The sequence below is a fragment of the Euleptes europaea genome, chromosome 4 (genome assembly GCF_029931775.1).
Source record: "Euleptes europaea isolate rEulEur1 chromosome 4, rEulEur1.hap1, whole genome shotgun sequence".
Lineage (NCBI taxonomy): Eukaryota > Metazoa > Chordata > Lepidosauria > Squamata > Sphaerodactylidae > Euleptes > Euleptes europaea.
In genome coordinates this window covers 64266684-64287647 of record NC_079315.1, presented here as the reverse complement: position 1 = coordinate 64287647, position 20964 = coordinate 64266684, and the positions used below count along the sequence as shown (strand labels likewise).

The following is a 20964-nucleotide window of genomic DNA, read 5'->3' as shown; positions in this document are numbered from 1 at the left end:
CCATTGAAATTCATAAACATCAGCACAACTTTAACAGAAAAGAGGAGAGTTTAAGAATGAATAAGGCTTGGCTTCCTGCCCTGAAAAACCTCCAGACAAAGACAACATTCAACAATAGCCATACAGATTAGCTTTGGATTACACACATTAACAGATCACTTCAGGATACAATGGTTCCATATTAACATACCATACCCTCATTAGCACATTATCTTGATACTTACAGGACAATACTTTTGCAGGACAATACTCAGCTCAAACCCAACCCCTTTCTGACTATATATTACTCTTCCTACACCCTTGACACTGAGAGACACTGTCCTTCAGTGTTACTACTCTGAAGATGCCTGCCACAGTTGCTGGCGAAACGTCAGGAAAGAAAATTCCAAGACCACGGTTACACAGCCCGGATAACCTACAAGAACCAAAGAGGGGACTTTCTTTCACCAATGGTGGACATGTAGAAAAAGCCAACTGTTCTGGAGGATCATACATAAAGCAATCCAAGACAATTTGCGAGTGCGTTTTGAACTAAATCCCAAATATATGTTGTTGGGGATCATTCTCCCACAAGTATGCCCAATTCAAAGAGAACTCTTCCAATGTGCAACCACTGCGGCCAGAATTATATATGCTTCACAATGGAAAACTCTAAGATCCCATCTAAGAATGAGTGGATTTACAAATTATTTGACTTAGCTTCGATGTCAAAACTAACCTGTCTGATGAAAAAACAATCATTAGATGACTTCAGGTATAAATGGCAACCAAGGCAATGGCAAACCACCTCTGTTAGTCTCTTGCCATGAAAACACCAAAAAGGGGTCGCCATAAGTTGGCTGCGACTTGACGGCACTTTACACACACACACGACAAATATGCAGCATCGATGAACTTAGCTAACTGTATTTAGACTATTAACTTGAAATATAAAGTATGTAATCGATATACTCAGTACTAGTTTTTAATAGATATGTTACTATCATGTGTTTATGAAATGACTATATAGACTAAACATTATATACTACATTATACATTATCATATATTGCATTATATTGTAAGGGGTGCATTCTAAGTTAAACTGATCTCTAAGATAAGTTATTATTGTATTGACAAGACTTGGACACAGGAACTTAATACTTTCCTTCTTTCTTTCCCCGATCCCTTTTTTATTTTTGTACCCTATAAAATTCAATAATAAAAACACACGCCCAAAATTGTATTGTATTATATTTTTCTTTATTTTACTTTGAGAGCATATTTTGTGTAATGCCTGAGAATGTGAATTATGAGCCAAGAATTCCCTGAATCAAATGTCTCCTCAGCCATGAAATCACTAAATGGCCTCAAGCAAGCCACTGTCTCAGACCTATTCAAGGACAGCAATTATGGTAATGATTATTGAGATCATGTATGTGAGCTGCTTTTAATGTTCTATAAATATAACACACACACAGGATGTGTTTCACAAAGTTACCTCTGTGAAATAGCAAAGCAACTACCCATGAAACCTATAAGAACAGGGACATTATGTCCAGATAAATTGTTAGAACACTTATACCATTTTAATGCAGTATCAACGAACATTTAAGATAATGAGGTAGCATAGTAGAAAGTAGGACTAAAGAGTGACATATTACAGAATATTGAATGTACTGGAACATCTCCTTCGATAAGCTTTTGTAGTGCATCATGAAGAGAAAAAATAGTTGGATGTCCCCTTAAAGCAGTGATCATTAACGTGTTGCTATCTAGGGCCCTTAGCCCCTACTGATGGATTTCCTAGTGCCACTTCCGTCTTCTCCAAAGCATCACTTTCCCAAAGCAAGTAGCCATTCTTGGCTTGCCTCCTCCTCATTGTAGCAGGTAGGGTTGTCAGCTCAGATTTGGGCAATACCTGGAGGAGGGTAGAGTTTGGGGAGTGGAGGAACTTCAGTGGGGTATAATGCCATAGAGTTCACCTTCCAAAGCGGCTGTTTTCTCCTGATGAACTGATATCTGTCGCCCAGAGATCAATTGTAATAGAGGGAGATCCCCAGCCACCACCTGGAGGCTGGCAACCCTAGTAACAGGAGGTGCTTCAGAAGAATTCAGGAGGCATAATCTTTATGTCTGAAGGAAGCATTCATTCAGAATCAGCTGCTTTTACCTTGTAACATCCCATAATTTTATGATTGGTCCCAGCCCCCAGGACAGCCATTTTGTGATGGCACCCTCTCCCTATTCTCAGAATTCTAAAAGTGTCCACAGGCTCACCATAATCGGGACTCTTGCCATAAGGAATATATTGAACCTGGTTTGAACCTGTTTATATCCTGCAGAAGATAAGCTATCTCTACTGCAAATATGGTTACTAACCTCCAGGTGGGGCTTGGAGATCTCCCAGCATTACCACTGATCTTCAGACCAATTCCTCTGAAGAAAATTGTTGCTTTGGAGGGTGGACACCATAGCATTATACCCTGCTGAGATCCCTCCCCTCCCAGGGTCATTTCATTTCATTTCATTAACCTTTATTGGCATACCAAAAGACAGAGATAAAAAACAACAACAATATACCTCCAAAGGGTCTACCCACAAATCTCCAGGAATCTCCAGGAATTTCTCAATTTTCTAGAGATGGCAACTCTAACTTTAAAATAACTGTTTGTGAAACCTTCTAAGTAAATTTGCTAACCCAATTTTATTTTTAAACGGATTCAAAGTATGATTTAATTACATACTCTGCAAGGTTTGCACAAGGAACAAGGCATGTTGTACATCTTTAGTTCTTCCTTTGTGAAATATTTATGTTAAGTCTTTAATATTTTGTGTATTTTAAACAATATATTTGTTTATATATATAAAATATTTAAAATACCATTCCCTTAAATTACATAAGCTGTTCAGTCTAATCCTGATTGTGGCAGTACTATGGCTCTACATTGCTTTGTTTTACATTTGTCTGTGTTATACCTATATCATAAGGTGGTATAAACAGAGTGATAGTGCATGAAAATATATTAATAAACATTTTCTAAGCAAGATGATGTAAGAGAATGTATGAAAATAGTTTCCTAATCTACTTTTAAAACTACTACATTTCATACTCTTTAACATTGCATCTCAATCAATAAAGTAATCAAGTTGATTCCTAATGACAAGTTAATATGAGACTAATCACTACTGACAAAATTGGGTCAGATTCAAGATTTTTTATGAGGTCAGCATTGGTGGTCTTAATTAATGTTTCTCTCTGTCAACATAACATCACTGTTTTTGGTTTATGACCAAAAGCCCACCTGATGCTGTCTGATGTTTGTCACTTTCTGCCTGAAGAGTAGAGGACATAGAGCTTGAAATACAATGAAATTTGAAATAATCATACATCTCTGTAGTAAGCATCCGATCCAAAATGCTGTGGATACAGATCAAACAATCAACTAATCTTAACTTGGTTTTCATAACCCAGTTCAGTCCTATTTAATTTGCTGACTTCTCTGTGAGTAGAATAGTACTATTCTAAGTCCATGAAAATGTTAAACTTGCAAGTCTTGCAGCTGTCATATGATGTGCAGCTGTTCAAATTATAGTTCGACTCATGCAAACACCGCTATAAAGTCTTTTGGCACACTATTAGGATTTCAGCTTTGTTGCACAGATATGTACAGAATAAAATGCAACTTCTCCAAAACCATCTCAAATTGTCTTCTGATTTGCAAACAAAACAAAAGGAATGAAAGAAGGAAATGCATTCATGTCTAAAACAGTGGTAATTGTAGTTTACCACAATGGCAGAAATGTATAAATGCAAGTAAACTTAAATTGTTAATGCTTTTTTTAAAAAAGTCTTTTGCGTTAAATCTTTGCAAGAGGCAAAAATGATCCTTGCTTATCTGAAAGAGTTCTGTATTGGCCAGCCCGATGTAGGCTGCTTCCACACGAGGGCAGAAAAATTCACCCCCACTGTAGAAGCAGCAGTGAGCAGGATGGAGGTGAGCTGGGGCAGCATCTGCCCGCCCCATCCCACCACACCCCAGATGCTGTCCCTGAGTCCACCCCACCACTGCCCTTCTGTTTCACTGGTGCAGGAGCACCAGCAGCCAACAATCATGCCTTGCTCCCCTGTGGCCTGGCAACCCACCTGCCTTGCTTCACTGGGGAAAGAACTGTTAGAGAGCTTCAGGGAAGGGCAATGTGGAGTTTATATCCATTGTCTTCCTCTGCTGTGTTTTGAGTGTCCACATGGATGCTCCATTCACAGCATGCCAGAGCAAAGCAGGTTTGTTTGTTTTTGCTCCAGTTTAAACAGGAAAAGTATAGGAGCCCCATGAACTGTGCTCTGAATTAGCATGATGTCGTGTGGAAGGTCACCCAGAAAGTGGGAGCAACCAGCTGGCTGGACAAGTCAAAATCATTTCCTTTCCCAATGAAAATATGTGGCTTTGTTTCTTTGTTGCATGTTTTATTCCCAGCGACAGTAATGGAAAATATAAATCAACTGCTTTTTTGCTCTTGGGCCATTTTTGCAAGTTAGGCATAGCCCAGCTATGAAGCATGTAGCATTTTCATGACAGTCCTAAGCAAGTAGCTTCTGCCAAGTAGCTTCTGACTTATGGTAACCCTAAGAATTAATGACTTCCTAAACATCCTCTCATTAACAGCCTTGCTCAGGTCTGCAAACTGAGGGCTGTGGTTTCCTTGATTGAGTCAATCCATCTCATGTTGGGTCTTCCTCTTTTCCTGCTGCCTTCAGTTTTTCCCAGCATTGTTGTCTTTTCCAGTGAGTCTTGCCTTCTCATAATGTGATCAAAGTATGATAGCCTCAGCTAGGTCATTTTAGATTCTAGGGAGAGTTCAGGCTTGATTTGATCCATTAGTCTTTGGTTGTTTGTACCTTCTGTTGAATACCAGGAACAAGTTAGGGATCCTGATGGTCCATCTAGTTTGCCAGTGAGATCCCTGGCTGATTGTCCTCAGGAGTTTCAATATACACAGTGATCACATTATGAGAAGGCAAGACTCACTGGAAAAGACAACAATGCTGGGAAAAACTGAAGCAACCAGAGTCAGGGAAGGGAAATGCTCAACCCGGTCCTCCTGTTTGAGGTTGGTGAAGGAATTTATACAAGGCTAGATTCATCTAGAAGTCCAGAGGCACTTTAGAGACTAACAACAATTCCGTCTAGATGTTAGCCCTAAAAAGGCAAGTGGAGGCTGGCAGCTGCTTTAGGTAAAGGTTTGTAAACTTGCTCCATTCTCTGTCTCCCCTAGGATATTTCTGAACTGAGATATTTTTGTTGCAGAGATACAGAGGTGTATAACTGTGGGTTGGATATTTGTTGCAAGGATACTGTGTCTTCCTCAGTATACAAAAAACAGTATTTAGGTACTAGAAAATGTGCAGATTTCCCTCTGGTGGGCAACAATCAAGGCATGATATAAGATAATATCATGCACCACATATCACTATTGATGTAACTATGACCTCTATGCCTGATTCTTTAAAATTAAAGTTAATATAAAGACTATCCACAATAATTATTAAAAGGTCCAAAATAACAATCTTTAAAATAGTGTTAAGTAAAAGTAGTAAAGGTCCCCTGTGCAAGCCCCAGGTCATTCCTGACCCATGGGGTGACGTCACATCCCGACGTTTCCAAGGCAGACTTTGTTTGCGGGGTGGTTTGCCAGTGCCTTCCCCAGTCATCTTCCCTTTACCTCCAGCAAGCTGGGTACTCACTTTACCGACCTCGGAAGGATGGAAGGCTGAGTCAACCTTGAGCGGGCTACCTGAAACCAACTTCTGTTGGGATCGAACTCAGGTCGTGAGCAGAGCTTTTGACTGCAGTACTGCAGCTTAACACTCTGCGCCACAGGGCTCCTAAAAATAGTGTTACACTTTCTAAATATACTGGAGTCAGTAATCTTAGGATTGTACTGATGGTTACAGACACATATGATATATTTTAGATAAATTTTATCATTTTAAGTCATTTCTGCTTTCTTCATGTCCCTCATTAGTTTCTTTTTTTAATATAAAATCTTTTATTGCTTTTTCCATAAAGTTGATACAATAATCCCATTCGATATGCCATCTAGCTTATTTTTCCATATATAAACAATAATAATACAATGCTGAATGGATATCTTCATAGTAAAATACATATAACAATTTGAACTTCCCCCCCAACTTCCTCTAACCCATTCTTAATCCGTATCATTCTTTGTCTATCCTTCTAAAACATTATATATTTATTTTTATTTATCTATTTCTTTCTAATATCCATACAAAATCCATAACTTTGTAACCCTATTTGATATGATTAGTTAACATTAAAAATAATTAAAAATGTTAATGGGGTATAAATTATTCCAAAAACTAGGATAGAACTACACATACATAACATTATCATGTAAATTAAAATTTTATTATTATTATTTCCCTACACCTCCCCTTATTCCCGTTATTTTAATACCCTCCAACCCTTCATCCCTTCTTTTTAAAAGACTTTTTCTGTCGAGGGTTTCTATTCTTTTCTTGCTTTCTTGGTGTAGTCTCTTGAAGTCCATGGTGTCCAGTTGCTACATCTTGCCCAGTTGAGTCTTCATCCCGTCGCATTTCTTCTTGGTCTCTTCCTTTAATTGGATCTGTTAGTTCTTTGTGGCTTAATAGAAATCTTTCAGCCTCAACTGCTGAATTAACCGCACATCTGCTTTGTTTATAGATGAACGTGAGTCCTTGTGGTATTAACCAGGCATACTTTATTCCATTTTTCCTCAATATCGTTGTGAAGTCTTTGTAAGCATTTCTCTTTGCAACCAAGTGGCGAGGTATATCTTTCAGCATTATTAATGGTAATCCATCTACCGAAAGAGGACTATCATATTGGATTTGCATGATTGTATTCCTCATTTTGAGATAAAAAAAGGCAATCACAATCTCTCTAGGTGTTGATTTCTGTATTTTTGGTGACAGGGAAACTGTATATTTTGTCTATTGCATAGTTTAATTTTTGATCATTTAAATGGAAAATGTCAGCAAGTGATTTTATCATAGTCTCTCTGGTGTCTCCATATTTTTCCACGAGATTGCGTAATCGTATTCTCTCGATTCTCTCGATTTCATATCCAAAAGTGCTATCTGGTCCTTCAGAATCTCTCCTTGTATTTGTACGTCTCCAATTTGTTTCTCATTATCTTTGGTTTCCTTGTAAATTTCCTTTTGTTCCTCCTCCACTTTTGTTATGGTAATTTCCATCTTATTCATGTCTATTTTTAATACCTTCACTTGTTCTTTAATTGACTTAATCTCATTCATAAGATTGTCAAGTTTCTGGTCAAGTAGTTGAGTCATATGCTGTGTTTGATGTTGGATTTGCTTGTTAAGTGTTTCAGTTTGCTGCATCAAAAGTTCCTCCACTCTTTTGTAATCCATGGTTCCCTGTAGAATTAGTTGTATAGGCGGTCAGTATTGATGTAACACTCACCATCGAGTTTCAAGAGTCTTCTAGTTACATCCGGTATTTCTCACTGAGTCTCCTCGTTCTCACAATGAAACATGGCAGGAAGGCTCAAAAGCGAAAGTATTAGTTAATTGAATGTAATATGACGGTTATGTAATATTCAATTTGTTATACACAATAGTAATGTAATTTTAGACCTTCATACAATAGAATACTAATATAAGTAATAACAGAATGACACTATGTAATAGTTTTTATTAAGTTTAGAGAATGTCTCTTAATATACAATCGAGCTTATTTTTTATTATTGTATTGTTTTTATACTCATAATATTCAATCCCTTCCTTTTTTTCCTGTACCCCATCAATTATATAAATAAAATTAAAAAAAAAAGCGAAAGTATTTCAAATCGGAGATAAAACTTCTTCCCTCCCCCTTCTGCCTCGGAGTCTTCAGTTGCTGCTTGCAATGTCACTCAAATCCTTAGTTGTTATGTCTACCCGCAAGAAAGATTTATAATCCTCAGTCCGGTTGGTGATTTTACTTGCTTATTATCAAGTTATCTCATGGTCTTGGGAGGGGGGGGATGCGGGTGTACAGCTAGTTTAAAGAAACTCCTCCGTCTCTCTCTCTCTCTTTTTTTTAAAGCAAACAAAAGAAGTTCTTGGCACTTACAGGTCTCAGATGTTGGGGTTTCTGATGATTAAAATAATTCAATAGCTGGTATTTGGTAGAGGAGATCTGGTCCCGATTCCATTAGAGGTGCTCGCAGCGATGGTCCTCCCTCAGCCGAGCGAGACAGCATCCAAACTCCCCCGGGATTCGTTCCCGGGGGAGAGTTTGGGAGTCAAACCGCACTGGTCGGCAGCAGGAATTGCCTGCTCCACATTCCACCTTTTAGGAACGTGGTTGAGTCACTGAAAGTGACTTGTTTCCAAAGTCCCTCCTGGTTCTCTCAAGAGCTCTTGAGAGAAGTTGCGATCAGTTCAGCCATCTTGCCGGAAGTTCATGTCCCTCATTAGTTTCAATGTATTGAAGAACAATTTGGGAACCATGAGGTGTAAATAAGCAGTGGGAGATCTATATAACAATATATTAATATGTGTATCAGTTCTCTATGTACAGTCATGGTTCTTCTGGGATCCTCTGGTTCAATATTGGTTCTTCTTGGGCTTGCAGCAGTGTCCTTTGCTTCAGTTGGTTTGTCTTAGGTTCTCTGGCTCGACATTGGCTGTGTTGGGCTTGTTGGTCCTGTCTGAATTGGGAGGCTTGTAGTTCTCCCTTGCCACAACACATTCTCATCCAACCAAACTGTGCTGTCTTTCGACCAGTTGAATGCCCTAGCTAATTCACCAATATATTTCATAAGTCTTACTTCCCAGCAGTATTGGTTAGCATTACTGGAATATGTGGTTGACAGTTATGTCTACCCATGAGCAATTGTGTGTGTTTTAATGGCCATGGGGACTGCAGTGTGGTTACTATGTATATTTAATTTTTTACTTACAGTTCTCTGTAGAAATATACAACATTTTGAGATATGGAATTTACATTTTCTTTTCTATTCATTATCATTTCTGTATATCCAGACATGACAGATACTTGAGACGTTTATATATGATATAAAACATATTTCTGCCTATTATAGATAGTAAGAGTTAAATAAACCTTCTACATTTTTATAGCTAATATAAACACTTTAGCAATGCTAATCAGTTGTACTGATTTTCTGTTTTGATTTTACTTAATAATTAAGCAAAAGCTCTAGGATGCAATCAAGTTGTACACTAGGGGGTTCATGCAAATAGTTGAGGGGTTTTTTTACAGTCAGTTTTCTTGTTAAACACATTCAGAAAGAAATGTATTGACATTTTAAAAAAGGAAATACAATTTACTTTCATAATCTCTTGTAATAAGGGAATCACCATTGTGTTGGAAATCAGACTGCAAATATACTTTAATTCCAGTTTAGCACAGTTCATTGGCTACTATTATATGTTATTTATATGTAAAGTGATAGTGGTTTGATAATTAAGGGGGGAAATGTGAATGGATTTAGGATTTCTGTTTATTTCATTTCCCACAGCAATCTTTTTATCTTTATAGAACATTTTCCTCTCACAAGTAGCTACTTTTATCCCATTTTGCATTATTCAATTTTGTTTGTACATTCAATTTTTAAAAAATCAATTGTTTCATTGCACATTTTTGTGTTGCCTTCTAATAAAGTTATCAGAGGCACTTTTTGTGGTTACAGAATTTTATTTAACTCAAATTATTTTGTTTTAATTATTTCTTCAACTAAGCAAGAAAGGTTATATATATTAGCCCATGATCTGGGAGACAGTTGTTTAATTTCTTATGTGGTTCCATCTTTTACTGTAGCAAATCTCTTTGTAGGTCAGTCCTCTGTTTTGTAGTATGGGAATATTATACATTATCATGGGGATTTAAGATTCAAAATGCATAGTATTAAAATTTTTCGGTAAATCAGTCTACAGCATTGGATAATGACTAGTGGGGACCAGCAAGGTTTTGTAGGGGGCATCTCATTTCCCCCTGTATCCACTTTAGGGTTGCCAGTGGGGATCCCCACCACCAGCTGGTGTTTCTTGCTGCAACTCAGTGGTGGAGGGAGAAAAATAATCTGAAGATTAAACATTCTGGCATTTTCCATAAATTACAGTTTTTCTCAAGGAATCACCAAAAACTCTATTACCATTAGCCACTCCCCATGTCCCTGCCCCTTGGTCTCTCCATCCACCCCACAATTTCCTCGTTCCCTTCCCTGGCAGCCCCCCTAGCCTTTTCCCTTTTTGTGCTTTCTTTCTGCCTTCCCACCCACCAGCTAATCTACAGGCCTATAACCAGTGAGTCTCCTCCATCAGGGTACATGACAGGGTAGAGGGACAGGTCCATTTCCAGGGCTGTTTAATCTTACAATTTACAGAAACCAAGTTGGGAGAAGGCTCAGCAATACTATTGTGGTTTCCTAGCATCCTCAAACATGGCCACTGATAGTTCAGTAGGCATTCTTTTCTTAAAGCTACAGGCGTTTCTGGTTTTGGGGGAGTATTAAATTCCCGATATATATATATATTTTTAAGATTTCAGATTTTTTAACAACTCTGGGATTTCCTTCATGTCTGCAGAGAAATCCCCCACCAGTCTGTTTCTGGCTCTGTTTTGCAGCTCTATCTATCATATTCTTCATGGCACGGTTCAGAAATAGATATATTGATAATTACTATGTATTCTGAAGGCATATACAATACTTTTTCAAGGATAGGTTATTGTTTAAATGTGAATAATGTTGGCAACAATTAATACACATATTACACTATGGCTCCTTTCAAACTGCCCTTCTAAGCTGTTTGAGCATCCAGTTGTGACATTTCATACACAACGATTTTGGCTCCTGGCTGCTAACCGATTTTTTAAAAACCTTTTCAGACAAAGCTATTTGTGTTGGCATCCAGGAGCTCAGTTGTTTTTAAATGAAAACTGCTTTTTCCTGTTCTCAGTTTTTCTTTGCACTTCTGAATTGCTGCAGTCTGTTGTTTAAAATGTCTGGAGTGCTTCCAAAAGGGCCATTCTCCCCCTCCCCCCCTTGCCTTTTTTCGCAGCACATTCTTTTTCTTTTCTTTTTAAAAAAAAGTTCTAAGATTAGTGCTGTAGTGCTATAGTACCATAGCAATCCAGTGCATCCAAATGCTGGTTATATAACGATTCAGTGGTATATCACCAGCATTGGAATGCATTGGATTGCTATGGTGCTATAGCGCTAATCTTAGAATGTTTAAAAAAGCCAAATAAGAACGGACCAGGGATAAAAGGTGGGAAAAAGTGCAGCCCTGTATGAAATGGCCAGAGCGCTTTAGAGGTGGCTCATTATTGGATTGAAATCAGCTGTAGGAAACGCACAACCCTTTATCGCTTCATTCGGAATCAGACCAAAAATGGATAACATCTGGTTTAGAACGGTAATCTGAAAGGGACCTATATGTGTTTGTTGATAATACGTTATTAAAGAGTACAGTGTTTTCAATGTTATAAAGTTTAACTTTCTGTCTAAATAAACCAGCGTCCTGGGAGGTATTCCTGGGGATTGAGATGCTTTTAGGCAGCTTCCTAACACTTTCCACCCTGGGAACACCCCTTCTCACAGCGGTGTACACCACCTTTGTTGGTGGGGTAGCCCTGTTGATTTCAATAGGCCGATTTTCAAGGTTCTATTTTTCTTTTAGTTTATTTTCCTTTTTGCAGCCAGGAAGCGTCTGAGGAAGCGGCAGGCTGCACTGCTCCTAGCCATGTCAGATCTACACACCGCCCCCCCCCCAGCATCGGGCTGCCCATACAAATATAGCTGATCATAAAGTTATATTCATTTTATATTCATTGTTTATATTCCTGATCATTTTGCTTAGGTGATAGTGTTGCTGAAAAAAATAATTTCTGTTCCTTTATTGCTTGAATAATACAGAAATTATATAGCAAATGTATTCTCTCTTTTTACAGGGCTGCCTGTCGAAAAGATGGTTCTTTATTTGGACTGGTTTGTTCATTTCCCGCTTATATTTTTGTGCCATTGGATAGACCTAACTTTATCCCTAAACCTTGAGGACCCAAACGTGTGTAGCCACTGGGAGAGGTAACATTTCTGTTAATCAAATTCTCATGATATTTTGCTTGTACTTATGCTTATATTAGTTTATAATATTTAAGATGTGTATTGCATGTGTAGTAAATGGATTGGTTCCTACGTTTGGAATTGGCACTGGCATGTTCTTCTGGCACATAGAGCTTTCTGTTAACACACAGATATTATTTTGCCAGGGAAGAGGCTTTTTGGGTCATCAGAACATTGTTTGCACCAGAGGAAAATGTTAGAGTTGTCAGAACAGACATGTAGGATTTAACCCCGTGGACCATATTCTGATGTTACTCTGTAGAAAAAAAAATACAAAACTAAATATGCATCCTTAATTTTACATTAAAATGTATCCATATCTGGATTAGGGAACAGAAACCATAAGTAACAGCCACACTAGAAATGAAGGATACCTTTAATCCAATTAACTCAGTGGGGGAATCTGCATATTCAGAGTATAATTAGCCTACTGGAAGCTATCCAGGTATAATTATGAATCTTTTCTATATTAAAACTTGTTGGCTTAATTACTTTCTTATTTTGAAGAGGAGGCAGGAAATTCAGAAATACATAACTTCAGTACAGTATATTATTTACTTCAGTGCAGGGGGCCGATTGGTGCATAGGTCATGTGCATGAAGCTATACCCTCCTCTAAAATTAAAGGAGAAATAACATACACAGGAGCATTGTATGTTCATTAGCGTTCTTAAGCATGTATGCAATGAGCTGTAGGGCTGGGGAGATTATTTAGCACAATACAAAGTTTGCAAATCATTAGAATCATAGAATCATAGAGTTGGAAGGGACCATCAGGATTATCTAGTCCAACCTCCTGCACAATGCAGGAAATTCACTAGTATTACTAGTATTTCATCCTCATTCCTATATATTGTTATATCTTTTGCTTTCCAAGAAAGTTGCTACATTTTAGAAAAGCCACTAAATTAATCCCCAGTATATTTTACAGCAAACACATAACAAATGCTGGTGAAATGAAGTAAGCAAAGCCCCAAGTCTGGCCAGTGGTTACTTCTAAATATAGTAATCTTTCAACTTTCTTCTTGTATTCAGGGGTGTGGCAGGAAGAAAAACATAGGAAACCACAATCTGGAAAGCTATCATAGAACTTTTAGTTGTACTGGAATAGATGATAGGTCACACAAGTAAATTAGCTTTCATCAACTAGTACCTGATGCCTGAAATCCTCTAGCTGGGGGATATGATTGCCAAATCTAGGTGGGGAAATTCCTGGAGAATTAGAGACAGAACCTGGGGAGGGTAGGGTTTGGGGAGGGCATTGCTTTGCCATAGCTGGCCCTTCCACCTGCTCTATGAACAATCCTACATGTGTGAGGAAAAATGCCCATATAATAATGAAATGTATGACAATTCAGTTGTGATTATAGAAGTAGTTTAGAACACTGCCTCTGAGTAAATAAGGAATGAACAGAATGCCAATCTATTTTTATTAATTTGCACAGTATTTTCTTAGGCAGTGATAGACCGACTATCTCTAGTGTGGTTATGCACTATGTCATGTATTTTATAGACAACCCACAAAGCAATATTGTTCATAGTCTTTACAGCCTTTTCTTAGACTTAGGGAAATTCCAGTTTTCTCTTTACTAAGATAGAAGTTTCCAAGGTTCTCCAGGGAAGCTTAAACATGGCAAAATGCCAGAAACTTGCAAACAGGAAAGCAAGATTTAAATGCTTCATTTTATATCCAATTGAGAGCCAGCATGATATAGTAGTTAAGGTGTTGGACTAGGACTTGGGAAACCCAGGTTCAAATCCCCACTTGCACCATGTAAGCTTACTGGGTTACCTTGGACCAGTCACACACTCTCAGCCGTGACCCTGGCTAGTATTTGGATGGGAGACCTCCAAGGAATACTAGGGTCATGACATGGAGGTATGCAATGGCAAACCTCCTCCAAACATATCTTGCCTTGAAAAACACTACTGGCTCACCACAAGTCAGCTGTGACTTGACAGGAAAAAACAAAACAAAAACAAAAACAAGATTATTTTTCTGGATAAATTAGATCCCCCCTACCCACACACATTTGTGACATAATTTTGATAATTATTTGTAGAGTAGGATCATCCAGCTCCACAGTTTCCCAATAAATAAAAATAAGTCCAGATAATGAAAATAACATCTTATAAGCAGTGTGCACATGGAAATCATAATGCCTCATGACAGACTTCTGGTTTGGGCTGAAGTTGTCCATTCCTGTGTGAGAACTGCTGGGAGATAGTTGCATACAAATTGGGGATGGGAGGGAAGAAAACACTTTACTTGAGAGGGTGGAAGTGTCTTTATTAGATCCTGACATACCAAACTTGTTCAACCTGTGACTTGATGCAGATATGAACCCAGATCTTCAACGGAAAAATGTGTACCATTTATTTTCATCATTTACAGTGCTATTATATATAAAATCAGAGTTTTACCTATTAAGAAACACACAATGTTTGATTAAAAACATTCTAAGATGAATTTGTTTTGAGTTAGAGTTTAATTTAAAGTTTTCTGAACTCAAAAGTCTTAAATTGTGCTCTTCATGTGAAGGAAGGCAAGCAACGGAGCTTGGCAACAAATTGTGTTTGTGCTCATCATGGACAAACCTCTGTTTGTTATAGTATCTGAATGCCACCAATGTCTGCAGCTTTTGGAAATCTAAATTGGCAGCTCTTTCTATTTCAGATCAGCAGAGGTTATATTAGTGAACATGTTTAGTAATTTATTTTTGTTTCTGTGTAGTTATTCTGTTACAGTGCAAGAATCTTATCCACATCCTTTTGATCAAATTTACTATACCAGCTGTACAGATATACTGAACTGGTTTAAATGCACGCGACACAGGTAATTAAAAAAAAAACTTATCTGCTTTCAGTTTGCTTTGTGAGACTAACCCCTTGTAGGGGATAAGTGGTTGCTTCTTCATGTTAAAAAGAGTGTATACTAAGCTATTCATCAAGCACTTGGAATGAACCTGACATCTACAGGTTATGTGGGTGCAAATGCCATATTTTGTATGAGACACATGACTTCTCTTGTAAGTTATCCTCTGAATGACCATCAGAAATTTAAGCTGCTAAGTATGTTCTATGGATCTTGCAAAGGATGGTTAAGCTGTGAAATACTGGGTGATGCACAGGTGTGAAAAGATATTCTCTAAAGTCCTCTAAAGAGGAACTGTAAATAAGAGCAATGTTGTTGATGCAGGTAGTTTATTCTGTTTTTATTATCTGTGAAAAGAATCTTTCTCTAGCACTGCTGCCATACCTTCCATTGGGATTGGCAAGTACATTGACTAGGGAGCATGCTTTCAGCAAAGGATAACTGCCCTAGAGTCTTACTTCATATGCTTTATGTTCATTAGTATAAAAAAGAAGCCAATTCAAATATGACTTTTTGTTAAAAGTTGTTTAACTCCTGCCTTGCTTTGTTCTGATTGCCCTATTCTTGCTTTCAAATTATACTGTGTATGCTTTGAATTTATAGTGATGCATTGGACCGGTAAAAGATGTAGGTCACAGTACAGAGATTTCAGTGTCTCATATTTAGAAATTGTATTGTGTTCCTAAGGTTATTTTTGTTTACCTGTCAAATTCTAAACTAGTTTAGGAAATATTTGAATCAGTGGTTTCCTTAGGAAAGCACTAATGTGAACATTTCAATCAGTTTTGTTTGTGGCTTTAGACATATAGGTCAGTCTACAATATCCCTAAATATACACAGTTGGATGTTTTAAAGTACATGTTAACATATCTTAAAATTATGTGTTTGATAGAATCAGTTACCGTACCGCATACAGACATGGAGAAAAAACTATGTACCGACGGAAATCTCAGTGTTGTCCTGGATTTTATGAAAGCAGGGAAATGTGCATCCGTAAGTATCATTATCTTTATATGATTTGACTTCTCTTTACTTAAGTAATCAGGAGATTTGGTACCTCAAAGAAATAGATCCTAAAGCAGCAACAACTATTAGTTAATATTTCCTTACACTACACTTATTGTACTGTAGACCCTCTGCCCTGTTTGCGTGAAAAAGATTGCTGTTCAGTACATCCTTCCTGAATTCCTCTTCCTTGGAGGTGCCAGTGCTGATGGATGCATAACTTTTTTTTGAGTGACAGTTCCAGTTGGCAGTTGTACGTTCCTGTCTAACATCTCTGGTGCAGGATTAGAAGAGCCAGAGATTATTCCTTCAGCTGTCTGTCAGCCAGAAAGATTCTAGTGCTTAAGATTAAAAGTGGACAGTAGCTGTCACAGGAAATGGAGAACAAAACTGTGGTTTCTTCCTGCAGAGGAAGAGATGGAAGTCTTGGACCCTGAATACTGGCCTTCAGATGGACATGACAAAAAAGGATTATTCTTAAGGTCCAGCCTTAAAAAAACACAAAAAACTTCCGTTTATCTCTAAGGAGCAGATGACAATTTGTTGTTGGCTTCTGTTTTCCCTTGCAATTCCAAATTCTGGGTGGACTGATTTGACTCCATGAATTGTATGATTGAGCATATTTGGTAGAGAATTAAGATTTAGTGAACAGCTAGTTTCCCTATGAATTTTGATTTTCCTTGGGGAATAAAGTTCTTGTTGCTACCCTGCTCATATACCACTGGTAGTAAGGAAAAGAAGCTGAAAATAGCTGGTATCTGTTAGAAAAATGGAACAATATATAATAAAATATTTTACTTCTATATGTTTCTCAAGTGTCAGAGTCTTACTTGTCTTGTTGATTGTGAAAATAACTATGGAGGTATTTGTTCTGTGACTCCAGTTATGATACCTGTTATTGATGCCCTGTAGGTACTTTAACTAAATTTGGTCCAGAAAATACCTAGTGGACAGCTATCCACTGCCCTACCATTTGTTCTACTTACCATTCATCTAGGTCATGAGGGAAATATTAATGAACACATGTATCACCTTTTATGTAGTCATCCTATAGTCTACAGTGTGTCATAAATGAAAATAACACTATACGGTAGTTTTTTTCCTTAATTTATGTGTTTTTTTCTCCCTAATTGGGACCAAAATAGCTTACAATACAAAACAAAATGTAAGCAGACAAATAGGAGAAGGAGATGGGGTCTTCCTAAGTGCAGGGCAGGTCTTTCTCTGCCAGCAGACCTCCAGTCCCAAACTGTGACCCTCATGCTAAAGAGCCAAAGGCAAAAATGCTTTGGCTTTTGCCCTTCATCTTGCACCACATACAAGCCCTTCTGGACCAGCTCAGAGGTTAAAAAGTTGTCTGCGAGAAAGGGACAGAATGTATTAGTAGGCTATTTGTTAATTGTTAGTTAGAAGACTGTAATCCCTACCTAATACTGGCACCGCTTTAACATTCTATAAAAGTACTATATGAATGAAGAATTTTTAGATTTATCTGATCACTTTTCCTACAAAAGCATAACCTGCAGCAAAATACATAAGGGACACAGGCATTCCACCATTCAAGTTCACTACTTTTACTAGCATAAGGAAAGAAAAAAAACACCTAAGATTGCAGCACAAGCAGTATAATAAAGCACATCCATTAGGGTTGCGAACCTCCAAGTAACAGCTGGAGATCTGCTGTTACAACTAATCTCCAGCCAATAGAGATCAGTTCACCTGGAGAAAATGGCCACTTTGGCGATTGGACTCTATGGGATTGAAGTCCCTCCCCTCCCCAAACCCGCCCTCCTTAGGCTCCACCCCAAAACCCTCCCGCAAAGAGGGACCTGGCGACTCTAACATCAATATACAATGTACTAATACAGCACTCATTTTCCAACAGCTTCACTGGCTCACAGTTGATTTCTCGGTTTAATCCCAAATGCTGCTTTTAAAGCCCTGAAAAGTCTGTGTTCACCTATCTTGCATTCTCCCAAATGAACTTATCCATTTATTAAGATTTTCCTTGAATATTCTGTTCCGTCTTCCCTTAACATTTAAAGTAAAGTTTGTGGCTCTGTACGACAGGGCCTGAGATTGCTGAACTCCTTACCTCCTTACTACTTTACTCTCTCCTTTGCTAGCATTTAAGCATCTGGTTAAGGGGATATTTTTTCCCCCAGGAGACTTTGGGGTACTTTAATCACTGTAACATGTAATGCTGCTACTGTTAGCTGGACTTGCTTCGATGAGTTTGTCCTCTTTTATTTGATTCCCTGCTGCTTATCTATTTATTGTTAATATTATGTTATGTTTTAATTTGTATTGTGCTTTTAATAAATTTTGTCAGCTATCTTGAAGATTTTAAAAAAAGTAAAAGCAGGCTATAAATATTGTAATGGAGAAGAATGCATAAAATAATCCACTGGTGACAACAATATACTAAGATGGATCTCCACACGAATGGCAAATCTAAAGGGCATGAGCACTCACAAATGGCAACGTGATTTGCAAATAAATAAAGTTAACTACGCTTTTGCATACGTGATTTAATCCTTCCCTTGTGTTCTCCTTATAGCAAAATATGCCCGACAACATGTATTTAAGGTGTTTGTCAGTCAGTAGTTGAAATGCTACAGTAATGCAGGACTGTTTCTTGTTTCACTGTAAACATTTACAATTCCATTTCATTGTGATGCTGATAATTAGGTGATGCTGAACAGGCTAACTGCCCGATGCTGTACTTCCTTACATTACTTGTTGCTAATGGGACTGTAAATTATATTAAGCTTTGTATTTTAACATCTTAACATTTCCTGGCAGGCCATGACACAAAACCTCTCCTTTTTATACCTTCCTAAGAATCTCCAAGTCTTTGAACCTGGTCCAAACATAAATATCCGTACAGCTGCTTCTAGTGTGTTACATATCTTTGTAACAGCTGTGCTGTTTGTTGTGATTCTTAGTACATGTACAGATGATGTTTCCCAGTGTGTTGCTGGTACTAAAATCAACCTAGAAAGTTGTAAAAAGTCAGAACTTAACCATACAGCCTTTGCTTAATGCATCATATTCAGGAAAGTGTAACTCAAGAAGTATTAAGGTACATATTTGTATAATTTCCCTAAAATGAGCAAAAATAGTGTAGAGGGAAAGAAGGGGATAGGAAACTGGGGGGAAAAGGGGATCAAAGTTCCTCTTCATTTCTATGGGCATACTTTCAAGATGATATAATAGAGAATTGTCCTTTAAAGGCTATGTGCATTAAAATGTATTTGGTTAGATTGTAAATCATTGTAAGGTCTGGAGAGTAAGGCTTCTCCTCTATGAATGTATTTGGCATGATGCTTACCTGAATTTTATTTTATTTTTTGCCGTCAAGTCACATCTGACTTATGGCAACCCCTGTTGGGGTTTTCAAGGCAGCAGACATTCAGAAGTGGTTTACCATTGCCTGCCTCCATGTCACGACCCTGGTATTTCTTGGAGGTCTCTCATCCAAATACTAGCGAGAGCTGACCCTGCTTGGCTTCTGAGATGTGATGAGATCAGGCTAACCTGGACTATCCAGGACAGGGAATTAGTGATCATGAATACTGAACCAGGGAGATAATTCACAGTGGGTAGCCGTGTTACTCTGTCTGCAGTAGTAGAAAAGAGCAAGAGTCCAGTAGCACCTTATAGACCAGTGATGGCGAACCTTTTAGAGACCGAGTGCCCAAACTGCAACCCAAAACCCACTTATTTATCGCCAAGTGCCAACACGACAATTTAACCTGAATACTGAGGTTTTAATTAGCTTAAACGATTAACAATTTCCTGGTTGTTCTCCAGCATGATGTAGTGGTTAAGGTGTCAGACTAGGATCTGAGAAACCCAGGTTCAAATCCCTTCTCTACTATGGAAACTTGCCAGGTGACCCTGGCCCAGTAACACACTCTCAGCCTTGACCCTGGCAAGTATTTGGATGGGAGACCACAAAGGAATATCAGGATTTTCCAGTAAGGTTTCTGAGCCTAGCTACATTATTCTGGGACTGGAATGACTGGAATGACAGCCCCCAGAGTGCAATGACAGCCTCTGGGATAGCAGAAGTGTTCTGGGACTGGAATGACCAGGCTGTCATTCCACTCCTGGGGCTGTCACTGCAGTTGCAGAATTATTCTCCTAATCTCAGGGGCTGTCATTCCACTCCAAGGCTAGTCATTCCAGTCGCAGAACACTTCTACTAGTCCTGGCAGCTGTCATTCCAGTCGAAGAGTAATTTAGCTAGGCCCAGAGACCTTAATGGAATATCCATGCCACTGTGAAACATTTTCTTTGCAATTTTTTGTCCCAGAACACTTTTTCAAAGGAGCGCATGCAAGTCAATGGGCAATCCTGGCTCCCATTATCTTCAATGGGCTGTGGAGCCTTTCCCACTGTTTCAAATGGGCAATCCTCTCATTCATTTTAAAACATCCCTTTTCCCAAGCCAGCCAAGGCCAGTGCCTGCCTCTCCTGCAGGTGAGTAAAGGGCAGCTCCTGCCTCTTGCCCAGCCCAGGCTGGATGGAAAGAAAAGGGAGAACTCTCCTCTCCCCCCCCCCACAGCTGCCAGGCTGGAGGGTAAGAGACTCAAAACGGATAAAAGGAAGTATTTCTTTACACAACATATAGTTAAATTGTGGAACTCCCTTCCCCAGGATGTGGTGATGGCTGCCAACTTGGAAGGTTTTAAGAGGGGAGTGGACATGTTCATGGAGAGGGGTATTCATGACTACTAGTCAAAATGGATACTAGTCATGATGCAAACCTATTCTCTCCAGGATCAGAGGAGAGAATTCCAACCCAGGCTGGGAGGAAAGAAAAGGGGAGGAGAGAAGAGATGCACTTGGAAACACAGCAGGCTCCAGGTCGGGAGAACTACCCTCCCCCTCCAACTAAGGAAAGCTTCTTCTTTCCAGCCCAGAATGGGAGGAAAGAAACG

At 38.5% G+C, this 20964-nt stretch overlaps 1 protein-coding gene across 3 annotated transcripts in view; it reads left to right on the top strand.

Moving 5' to 3' along the window:
• The first annotated feature begins 11966 nt into the window (after positions 1 to 11966).
• The window catches only part of MEGF10 (multiple EGF like domains 10), a 112317-nt gene continuing 103319 nt past the window's right edge, over positions 11967 to 20964 (top strand). For all 3 annotated transcript variants that reach the window (XM_056848323.1, XM_056848322.1, XM_056848321.1), the window contains exons 1-3: positions 11967 to 12097; positions 14870 to 14971; positions 15903 to 16003. In XM_056848323.1, the coding sequence (XP_056704301.1) occupies positions 11982 to 12097; positions 14870 to 14971; positions 15903 to 16003 (319 nt within the window). In that variant the 5' untranslated portion in view covers positions 11967 to 11981. The remainder of the gene's footprint in view (positions 12098 to 14869; positions 14972 to 15902; positions 16004 to 20964) is intronic.